The following is a 12,023-nucleotide window of genomic DNA, read 5'->3' as shown; positions in this document are numbered from 1 at the left end:
TCACTGAGCTCAGTGTCCTCCAAACATTCAGTGTGGAGCAAAGTGCAACTGGCCGGCCTTTTAAAAATATGTGATGTCTTTTGAGCGTTTTTGGTTAAAACTAATCCACTATGATGGCTCAAGAGAGAAGTCTGCAGAACGTTAGCGACTTTAAAAGCTGTGCAGGCATCCATGGCATCCACAGAAACGATTGACACTTTTCTTGGGGACATGCAGGAACATTCTTGTTTGTATAAAACATTAAAGTCAGTCTGTTTGAAGAGCTGAGGCTGATATAAAATGCATTTGGACAACCTGCTTGAACTGTCAACTCACTGACACAACAGACGTCAAGCAGCGTTACATAAAAACACTTTAGGATGTGAAATGAAATACTGGACTGTCAGCACTCTCACTGAAAGAACCAGTGTCCACCTGTGTCTGCTGCAAAGGTTAAGACTAAATGAAAGATAAAGCATCCTTTTACATAATTTTATTGCCATCTTGTGCTGTATGCTTTATTTATATGACCATCCTTTTGCAATAAGCAAGTTATATTTTAAACAACAAATGGACAGTCTGGATGGCAATGTGTCTCAAAGGTTGCATAGATATCATGGGTTTTATTTATAGAATGTATTTCCAGTAGCACTGTCTTTCAGGACTGATGCAGAGCTCCTCCAGCCATCCAAATATTTCAAAATCTTCATCCCATGTGCAAAGAAATTCTTATTTTTCTAAATTGTATGTCTCATGCACTGAAATAAGCACACTCTTTCTAATTAATTTTGTGGAAGAGCAAATCTTTTTTCATTTTGTATTCTCTACTCAGCCACCAGATATATCAGGTATCTGGATTTATATCAACATAAAACTTGTCAAAACTTGTGTGTTTCTTTTCTTGCTACTTGGATCCAAGTCAGGCAAAGACAGTTTGTCTATTGGAAAAAAGAAACTGAAACTAAATAAAAGAACCTAATATTTAAACTTAAACTGAGGTTTTAGCAAAAGTAATTTGTTTAAGTTTGATTGAACATGCAATTCATTGTCATTATTATTATTATTATTATTATTATTATTATTATTATTATTATTATTATTATTTTAATATATATTTCCGTTTTTATAATTTTCCATTTTAAACATATTTTTCACATTTGAAAAGTTTCTTCTATCAAGCCCAGATTGTACTTTCTCAGTTTTAACCCTCTCAGGCTCTAATTAAGTTTTAGATTTTTAGTAACAGGAAAAATCAGATATGTTGTTGCAACGCCTGCCTTGAGAGGGTTAACATTATATATTTGTTCAAATAAACAAACATTATGCTCTGATTTGGCTTCAAACTCCTGTCAGTTGTTAGACGTTTTGCTGCGTTCAAATTTAAAAGGATTTTACAGTGTTCACAGTGTCGCGTACATTTTTAAAAACAACCAGATCATTTGGATTTTAAATGAGACTTGCGACGAAAAACTAGTATAAAACTATCAAAGGATGGACAGTTTCGCACACTTTGTTTTAGCTTATTTTTAAGCTCTTTTTTGTGTATTTTCACATTTTAAACCAGTCTCCCTAAACGCACCCTTTTCAGAGCGCAGCAGACGTCACGTGACAGACAGGGGCGTTTCCGTGAATCAGGAAACAAACCGCCGCTGCGAATCTCAACGAAGGTAAAGTCCAAACTTTCCCAAAACCGAACCGAACATTTCGGGTAGGACTGACAGCGCTCACACATTTATTATTATAAAACACAATGTAATGTCGCGGTTTCATTTAAAAAACAAAAACAAAACGTTAACTTGTTCATCAGTAAAAAAAAAAAAAAAAAAAAAAAAAAAGATGGAGCTGCGTGTTTGATTCTAACTTATCGACAGAAGATTTGTTATCGCTTCAGGTTCGAGTCAGCAGCGTTTTGCTTAACAGGATAAAGCTTCAGCTTCTAGAAACCTCTTAAAAAGTGGTAATAGTAATAAAAATGCGTCCATCTTTGTGTCATTAAAACTCGTGATTTCCGCGTTGCTCTTGCTGGGGATACAACAGATAAGGAGACAAAACAAAAGAGTAAAACGCTGCTGTTCTTTTTGTTTTTGTAAAAGTTAAAAAAACACTTATTTCCCCGAGCGTGAAACTTTCTCAGCAGACGATAGTCTCCACTGGAGCCTAGTTCCAGTACTCTTGAGTCACAGGAAGTCCGCATGACTGGCCTAGAGAGTGTCAATTCCAACCACCCAGGGCAGAGCATGAAAAAAAACCAAGCGACCAGTGAACGCACCACAGATTGTTTTAGTTTCAACACAGCCTTAAAATAGTTTTTGTTTAATGAAACCACCTTGGTCAGGTGTGCATCATGCATTGATCCTACTAAAGCGAGCACAAGGCTGTATTTAATGTTTTACAGAGCTGTAAAAAATGTGGAAAAATTAAACTTAAATGAGGGAAAGCATTTGTGTTTCTAAATTAGGAATTTCGAAATATAAGTTGTAGAACGTTTATTAAACTGATATTATATAAAAAGCTGGACAAGGCTCGAGTTTAACATTTTAGTCACCTGTATCTGAGCCCAAAAGATGTATGCCTTTATATCTTTTTAATATTTTTTTTTCCTTTAAACAAAAGTTATTCTCTGGTATTCATTTTGCATGCATGTTATTTATGAGCAACATTTACACCCCCTTAAAATCAAGTAAATTGAATTAAAAATAAAAACAACCTTGATGGTTTTTTTGCCATTCAGCACTGAAATAAGCAGGAACAACCAGGTTACAACCAGAATGGGAATAACGACTTGATCAGAGATTAGATTAGATTAGATTAAGATACCTGCGACAACAATAAAAACCATCTGCATCATCTGACTTGGACTGGGGGCTCTTTAAAGATCGTTAGGCACATTTTTCAGATTGAGCTTGTAGAGTCAACACCCCCCGGGTCATTTTCAGGTCGCTCAAGTCTTTCCTGAACATTTTTCTTTCGGGCATGGTTGGGGCAGCTGTCCAGCTGGGCGAAGGCCCGCGTGTTGAACCCACGCAGGGATGTGTTCAGGTCGGCGCGTGGCAAAGCGAACAAGCTAATTGTTCAGCCCAAATCTGCATTGTAACAAGGCAATCCGTGTCACTGACTTGCCTTCTTCTGTGTCGATGTTTTGCCTGGTAGGCGTAACAAATTACAGCTCGTAGTTTGTACGAGGTGTTAAAAAAAGCCCTAAAAGGTGCTTTCACATGTCGGTCATGTGAGTGGAGAGCTGACCGGAGTTGGTTGGGATTATTAGATCTCAGTGTGACTCGTGAGTGAGCTGCGGTTGTGTTATTCCGTGTCCTTCCCTTGCAGCTTTCATCATGGCCTACCACGCAGGGATCCCAGATGAGCCCAGGGCTTTGGTTCAGAACATCAGCTCCAACATCCAGAGGATCACGCTGCTGAGTAATACACACGCATCAGTGCTCTAATATTAGTTTTCACACCCGCATTACTTCTCTCAGAAGCTGAATCATAGTAAAATAACGAGATGAATCAGAACTAATAAACACTTTTTTTTTTGTTTTTTTTTCTTCTCAGCCTCTGAGATGCAAAGATCAGTGTCTCTGCTGGGAAGCGAGCAGGACACCAGCCAGCTCAGACAGACGCTGTGAGTTATAATATCTAATATCTTCACTCTTTGTTTCCAAGGAGCCTTTCTTGCAACCTTTTAAAGTGGAACTTTGTCGTTCCTTGGAAACAAAGTACATAGAAATGAGGGATGAGTCTTACTCAAGTTCACGCAGGGCCGAAACACGCGAGCTCAGTGTGTCACAAGGTTAACGTAGTGAAACAACAGTTCACTCACATCCAGCAGCTGGACGATTTACAGTCAACAGGTAAACCTTTATGTGTATGCTGTTTGTAAACCAGATCAACCGGAGGAAACGGCTCCTAAACTGGACACAAACGGGCCGCAGCTAACTAGCTCCGCAGTCCGTCCTCTACTCGCCCTTTCAGTGCAGACTTCTCATTTCTGCTGACATTACTCAGAATGCGAGCAGGAGATGTATTGAAGAAAACACACCTATTAAACTAGCATTATAAGGAAACAACTTGGTGTGTCCTTGCCAGGTGTCGGTGTTAACACTAACGATAAAAGACAGTCATGATGGTTGCCTTAGCTATTTAAATTTGCTCATTTTAACCAGACTTCAAATATTTGAAAATCACTGCTTAGGAGAATAAAATAATAAACCTTTATGTTTGGGTAACAGTCAGCAGAAACAGCAGCAAGGCAACCAGCTGGCGAAGGAGACCGACAGACTGATGAAGTCGTTCACCGCTCTTCCCATCGGGCCCGATCAGGTACCAAACCGCCCAAAGGTTCTGCTCTGATCGGTTAATCATCTCACCGGGGTGCTGGATCTGGATTCTCCGACAATGTCTTCTCCTTTTCCCCCGTTCGCTTTAGCGGCAGAGGAAGCTACAGAAAGAGCGTCTGCTGAACGACTTCACGGCGGCGCTGAACAGCTTCCAGAAGACACAGCGGCAGGCGGCCGACAGGGAGAGGGACTTCGTGGCCAGAGTCCGAGCCAGCTCCAGGGTGTCGGTGAGTTAGTGGGCTTTTTGTTGCGTGGCACGTTACCTCATCATCGAGTAGACCACCGGAGTATTTAGATAGGCACTGATGAAACTAGGGGGAGTGTCAGACCTCGATTCAGACAACTATTGAGCCTTTTAGGACTTAAGATTGAGGTCTTATCTACTGTGAGTCAGAGTTATTTTCATGAAATGTGGGGGTAAAAAAATAGACACGGGTCCAGTCACTCTTATATCACTGTATTCCACTGTGTTTAAACCAGCTTTTTAATTTTTTTTTTTTTTGCATTTCTTGGTTAAATCTGTTGCAGCAGATTATAGAAGCTGAGTTTACCAAGCAGCTCTCTCGCTGCTGCATATCACGCAGAGCCTAATAGCTGTGACAGTTTTAGACTTATACTCCTGTGGGAGAGCCATCTTACTTGGCAACTCTGTTCCCTCTCTGCTGATCTCACCAAACAAAGAAGTCTCTGTTCGTTTTAATCAGAACGGGCAGCAACTCTCTGCTTCAAATGGCTTCTCAGGAATTTGTTCTTTGCGGCTATTTTTACGTTTTGACACAAAACTGTCCTACTGACTCTGAACTAAGTTCTGTTTAATGAGGTACTGCGTGTTTAATTACTCTTTGTGCTCGCTGAAATATTGCTTGAAATTTGCAACGTCAAACTCATAAACATGAGCGCTTTTTTTTTTTCTAACAGGGAGGTCAGTCTGAAGATCCCTTTGGATCTGCGCCTCCGAGGTAAATTCACTGACTCCACATCATTCTTGCACCTAATAATATAAGGACTGTTTAAAACCCAAGCTTCCTGTCTGTTTAGTTACGCCCAGGTGCAGGCCGAGGCCGAGGCGTTCAATGAAGAGGACCTGAGGCTGATCCAGGAGAGGGAGTCAGCCATCAGACAGCTGGAGGTATCGAGCAAAAATCCGATTTCCACGGCTTTTAGTTGAAGGGAACTCCTCAGCTGTGTGTGTGCGCCGGTGATCACTGGAAAGTTACAACCACAAGCAGCAGCTCACATGAAGCATCTGTCTTTCTGCTCTTTGGTTTAGTCTGATATCACGGACATTAATGACATCTTCAAGGACCTGGGCATGATGGTCCACGAGCAGGGAGACATGATAGGTGAGCTTCAGAGACCACATTTTCTTTTCTTCCTTCATTGTTCTGCGACAGCTGAAGTCCGAGCAGCTCTATAAACGCACACATTGGGAAGAAAAATGGTAATTTTGTGACAAGGTTCTACATCCAGCCTCAGATAAAAAAAAAAAAAAAAAAAATCATGATAAATAATCTTGGAAGAAAAAATGGCTCATAACAAAATAAGAGGTAGAAAGTCCATTTTTTTTCTCTCTTAAAGTGATATAAGAGTGACCCTGAACTAACTGCAGATCCGACAGATTTTAGTCGCAATAATCACAAATCTTGCAACTTTTATGTCGCTCCTGATAGTTATTTCACATTTATTTTCCGGCACAAATGTCTTAACGAACCGACCCGAAAGACAGCGCTGCAAGTCACGAAGGGCTTCAGTTAAGTTCAGTTCAGCTTATTGATTTAGCACCAATTCACAACAAAAGTTATCTCAGGGTTAGATACAAAATGAAAAAGAAGACGGCTCATAAATCCAGTTTAGATCCAGAAATCAAATCCAGTTACAGTCAATTCATTTCCTAATATAAAACAGTACATTCACATACAGTACATTAGGAAACACCAGGTGGTAAAAGTTGTCTATCTGCATAAAATCTTCACTTTGTTGCAACCCCCCCCCCCCCTCATCCTGAACAGCACAGAGGCAACTGTGGAAAGGAATGACTCAGTTTTCACAGGAAGAACCCTCTGTCAGCCATCTGCCTTAGCCGGACCGGAAACACAAACGCAGAAGTATCAATGTGATCGTTTCATTCTGAGGAAAACTTGTATTGCAGCTGGTTTGTTTCGCGGTTTACCTAAGCTGCTGAAGACACATTTCCCTGATTTTATAGTCAAATTAATTCTTTTTTTAAGAGCTAAAAATTCACTTCCTGAGCTGCTCGGTGGGTTCGTTTTGGAATCTGATCATGTTAAGAAAATCCAGTCGGCTCTCGGCAGTAATTTGTGTTTGCTTGTTGTGTCCTGCAGACAGCATAGAAGCCAACGTGGAGAGCGCAGACGCCTGCGTTCAGAATGCCTCACAACAGCTGAATCAAGCTGCAAGTTACCAGGTAAAAAAACAATATGACAGGACTGGAGTTTAATCCTGACCGGTTCTTCCTCCGGCCTCGTGTAATTGAGCCGGTGGTCACCTTGATTTCCTAAACAAAAGAAAAGGCTGAGTCACAGGCTAACCCTTTTCATGCTCTGATTGTGAGCCTGTTTAAAACATCACCTGGGAAATGTACGGCCTAACATATTTCATTTATGTGCTCCTGCTTTTAGAAGAGCTACAGGAAGAAGATCTGTATTCTGGTGATCGTGTCAGCCGTAGCGCTTGTTGTAATAGGACTTATCATCTGGGGTGCTGTCAAACAGTGAGGACTCCCCCCTCTCCTCTCCTCAAAGAAGCACATTCCTCCTCCTCCTCCATCTGTCGTTGAATTATCACCGGGTTTCATCTCTTTGTTTTACGATCTGATTGTATCTTTTAAGAAGGTCTCGCCCTCGCTGATGGGACTGCGCACTCCTTTTACTGTGAAGCAAAAGCAGCTCTGGTAGCTTCATCGCTGCGCGCAGCTTTAATTGAACTGTTGGTCTGATTTGGGCTGGGGTTACTTTAAGGTGAGTGGTTTTGTTTCTTTGTAAGGAGTGAACTCAGGCGGTGTGTGTCTGAGCTGATCGCCTGCTGCTTCCACTAACTTCCAGTGTAAATAGTAAAAGGTAAACTTTACAGACAGTGGTTTTAGGTTTTAGGTAGAATCAAGCAGCAAGTGGGTGCAGAGAGAAAAGAGTTGATTATCTTTGCTGCAGTTGCTTCCTATTAACAACGTTAGATAGAAAAACTATCTAAACGGATTTCAGAAAAGTCAAATCGATCCCAGGTTCGAAGTACAATCAGCTGATCGGGACATTTTTAATCATTTTATTGTTTTATTTGAAGTTATTAATTTCTACCACGATTTATGAAAACCATATATTTATATTCAGATCCATGTTTTATATAATTACAAATCCAGTGAAGACTTAGGTTAGAATTTTTAAGTGGTGTTTCTCTCATCTTTTATGTTTTAAATGAACTGTTTTCACTCTGTGGACGTGTGTCTTACTGTACAACTTGGACAGTATCCAGCAGTAGAAGTTTTTTTTGGGACTGTTTTTTTGTACATTTTGCTAAACTCTTGAGCACCTTTTGTTTGTTCAACATCCTTACACTTGTACTTTTAAGAAGTTGCCTTTTTGTTTAATGAGGAAATTACTTTAAATGAACGAGACATGCGGTTTGATCATTTAGAAGCTTTTTGTTACTGTTATTTAATGACTCACAAGCTACTCTTTGCTGGATTTATCTCAAATATGAACAAACCAAGCTGTAAAACCAAAGGCACCGATGTAAAAACCTGATATTTTGTATGGAAGGCAGACACTAATGCTACAGTTTCTGAGAGGCTTTGATCCAATACTGTAAAATGATGATGAACTCTTGTGTGTTTTTAATATGAAGATTTAACTGCTGGATGTATGCTGAATAAATGACAGAACCTGTAGAGAACTGGGTGCTTTTCACCAAGTGCACAAATTCTGTGATTTATGCATTAATTAAAAAAATAAATAAATAAATACTGTAATTAAAATGACTCCAGTTTGAATAATGTAGAACAATGCATCTTTGAGATTTTCTTATTTATATTGTTTTACTGGTTCTATAAAACCACTTGCATTAGAAAAAGGATGTATTCTGTAGAAGATGATGGTACATTTTTGGCTTAAGAAGCTAAGTTTTATCGCTTTAGCAGAAATCTGAACACATTATCTGGCTTTTATATGCAGAATGTCAGTTTTTATTATTTGTAAGCAAAGACTTTTTATCACTCAGGCTTTGATACAAAATGCTGCAGACGTTCATGTTCCAGTGATTTAAAGTTTGGAGTTCTAAAAAATTACAAAATACTCCCCAACTTTAATCTTCCAGACCTGATAGTCCTGGCTTGTTTGGAATCCACACTAAAGATTTAGATCCTTTCTGTTTCAGTGGAGACAAAAAAAAAAGAGAGATTAAACTGGAGATTAAACTGAGGAATAATTAAAACACTTTGTGATTAAATTGTGACAAAATTAGCTCACACATTCCCAGGAATGTTGCATGAATGTCGCATTCATTCACAGTTATAAGCAATCATGTTATAAGTACTAATTCAGTGTGATTCCAAACTAAAATGTGTGTATTTTCTTGCAACTTTGTGTCTCAAACTAATTGCCAACATTTGCAGCTCACATAGATACTAGCTTAAGATAAATAAATATATTTTTTAAGCTGGACTAAATGTCCATTTCTTTAGTTAAATAGATTCAGTTTAACATGATTTCAAGAGTAGTAATTGATAACTGTCTGTATATTTCTCTTGTTTAAAAACCTAACCCTGACACGATACAGACCTAACGTAAATGTAGTTAGCAAGAGAAACTGTAATTTTTAATTCCTGTTTGTTGTAAAACTAGGATCATTGAACCTTTGAGTGGCCTGACTTTGCTGGAGTGTAAATTGAAAACACAGCAGCCTACACATAAATAATAAAAAAAGAAGAGAAAACCTGGTCCTGGTGACTTTCTCGCCCTTTGATACAAGTCTCACAAGCAGAGAGACTTGTTCCTACGTGGTGGACCATGTGGGACTCACACTGATTTGCCTGAGTTTTGTTTCGCAGATGGGAATGCCGGTTCAATCCTTCGACTGCGTATTTACTTACGAAGTAAAGAAGACCCATCGATACATCTGCATGTGGCGCAAGAGCAGCTTCCCGTTTCTCGTTAACTCAGCATTTTCCACCAACAGGGAAAGATGACTGAGTGCGTCGCTCGTTCTGTAGGTCGAGCTGCACATGAGCTGCGTCAGCAACATTTCATCCACAGAATCAAAAACAGAACCAAGTGTTAGAAAAGAGGACCAACAAGAGGCTCTTTTTACTCATTTTTATTGGAATGACTGTGAGATCTGGCCTCACGTTGTACATTATGTCCTTTCCTTGTTTATTGTATAAACTGAAGGAATTCATGAGAGGAAAAGCTGAGGGAGTGAGGAGTTAGCTCATGTATATATGTCAGGACAGACTGTTGGAGTTGGACCCCGACGAGGAAATAACAAGCTGCTGCGATGCGGGAGGCAGAACTTTCCTTTGGCAGAAGGGGAGGCCAGGACGTTTCAGACCCAGCTCCGTACAGTAAATACATCACTCTGGCGTGTAAAAGGAGTTGAAGTGGGCGTCAGGAGGTCGGGGGGTATTTTGGGGGGTGCTGGTTGGATGCTCAGAATGTTACAGGTTGTTGCAAAGAGCTGAGCAGGATTTTTCCTTTCTGGACCAAAAGTTCACAGAGAATAAAAAAAAGACAGAAGCACAAGTGGTTTGCAAAAGTAGGAAGTGTTTCCCGTGCGCTGTGTGTCTGGCAAACATTTCTTTTATTTAGGGATGACAAGGTTATCCCCATGAAAAAGGTTTGCAAGGCGTTTCAAAGACTTCACTGAAGCGTGATGTGATCTGTAAACTGGAAGAAGATCTCATCTGGAGGAACACCAAGCTCACTGACGTCAGATTTACATTCCCTGTGAAAATGACAGGTTGCTCTTAGTTTTCCTTTTCACAGAGGAGATAAAAGGAGTTTTCCCCATAAACAAGATTTTATTAGAAGGGGACCTTTTTAAACATTTGCTCCTCTGCTCCCCAAAAACAGAAAGGAAAGGCGACACATTTATGTTTGATGACTTTCCTTTTAAAGGAAAGGATGACTGTGTGTGGTGGCAAGGTTTTTATAAGATAACACTAATGTCTGAACTCCACAGCCTATGAGGTTTTCACCAAATGACCCTGTTACTCTTCAGTGAAGCCAGACTGACCTTGCTTCCTGTCTCCTCCTCACCTTACCAACATTATAATATCTTAGATATCAGCTCCTGTGTGGACTCTGGAGGCAGAGCTTTGGTTCGGAGCTTCCCGTTCTGGGACTCTGATGTTAATTCTTAATTGTCTTTAAGGCTCTCTGTATGTCGTGCACCATACATAAATAAACCTGTTTGAGTGTTATCATCTAACAGTGCCTGGAAATTGATTTTCTTTCACAACAAGCTCAATGCTGTTCATTTTATTTCTGTTTTTAAACAAAGATGTAGGTGTTTGTCATGAGGTAAAGTGGCTTTAACCGCCGGCCTGCTGCTGCTCACGTTAAAAACTGATTCAACTATTTAAAGAAACAAAATGCTGAGCTACATGACACATTCCAAGCTGCACAAACCAGGATTTTCAGACTTTTAGAGCTTGAAACATATAAAACATGATCTGTTACCAGTATAGGTTTCATACAGGTAGTTTGTAGAGTTAAACTGAATCTGTCATTAGCATTAAAAACAGTCATGGGGATGTTTTCTGTTTGAAATTTTAAGTTTTGGGAAATGAAGAGTTGGAGGCACTAGAGGACAGTGTTGCACAGCTTTATGAACCACCAGCTTCAAAACATCATACTACATCCCCTTTTTCTGAACGTTTTTTCAGCTCAAAGGATTTTCCTTTGTCAACCACAGTGTAGTATCTGCAGTGCCTGCTCTTTGCACCAGTGCAGATATATATTGTGTGTCTACATGTTAATAATAAGTTACTACTTTTATAATTGTAAACAGGAGCACAAGAAAACAAGCTCATCCAAACTGCATCAGATCTTTAACTCAGCCAGTCAGGGCTTTGATGCTTCCTTCTATGAGTCTTTTTTTTTCAGCTCTCATCCTCTGCTCAGATCAAAACGCGCTCAAGCCGAAGCCCCTCAGCAGGCCCTGATAAGCGTGACGTGCCCCTCACTGAACCAGAGAATCTCTTTCTGCTCCGAGGTGCTGATCAGCAGCAACATCCCCGCTGCCATCCTCTTCTTTCAAATTTGTCCCACGTTTCTCTCATCCCTCTTCCTCCTAACCGTCCTCCACCTCTACTTTTTTTTATAGCTTTTGTAGAGAGCTCTTTCAACAACCTGAGGTTGGGGAAATTGTTCAGTTTTGACCAGACTGATGAGCTAACAGCTAGACTGACTGCAGCCGAGAGCCAAAGTGGATTTCTGCCGTCTTAAAACAATCTCAAAAATACAACCACAGAACCCCGTGTCAAAAGATCTCACGTGTGACTTTAAAGTCTGCACTAAAAATTGCCTTCAAGATGAGGTTGTGTTTATATTTAGCTTGTATTTTAAAGGGGTTTCTTGGGGTAACCAAGGTTTTTGTGGTTCTGTGGAACACATTGTTATAAGAATGGATTTGTCATGTGCAGTTTAAAGTTCTTGGCAGGCGGGTTGTTTTGACTCAGCTTGGACTCGCCCCAGT

At 40.1% G+C, this 12,023-nt stretch overlaps 1 protein-coding gene across 2 annotated transcripts; it reads left to right on the top strand.

Annotated features, from left to right (window-relative positions):
* The first annotated feature begins 1,572 nt into the window (after positions 1–1,572).
* Positions 1,573–8,304, top strand: stx7l (syntaxin 7-like). 2 transcript variants are annotated; one of them, XM_017409022.3, is made up of 10 exons: positions 1,573–1,646; positions 3,304–3,396; positions 3,532–3,601; positions 4,209–4,299; positions 4,406–4,543; positions 5,235–5,275; positions 5,355–5,445; positions 5,587–5,659; positions 6,659–6,741; positions 6,956–8,304. In XM_017409022.3, exons 2-10 carry the CDS (start codon positions 3,312–3,314, stop codon positions 7,049–7,051), a joined length of 768 nt encoding a protein of 255 aa, XP_017264511.1. In that variant the 5' UTR covers positions 1,573–1,646; positions 3,304–3,311; the 3' UTR covers positions 7,052–8,304. The 2 variants fall into 2 exon arrangements, with proteins under 2 accessions (XP_017264511.1, XP_017264512.1); XM_017409023.3 differs by having other exon boundaries at positions 1,626–1,687.
* Positions 8,305–12,023: the final 3,719 nt, after the last annotated feature.

The sequence above is a fragment of the Kryptolebias marmoratus genome, linkage group LG19, assembly GCF_001649575.2.
Source record: "Kryptolebias marmoratus isolate JLee-2015 linkage group LG19, ASM164957v2, whole genome shotgun sequence".
NCBI lineage: Eukaryota > Metazoa > Chordata > Actinopteri > Cyprinodontiformes > Rivulidae > Kryptolebias > Kryptolebias marmoratus.
This window is presented reverse-complemented; position numbering and strand designations above follow the sequence as displayed.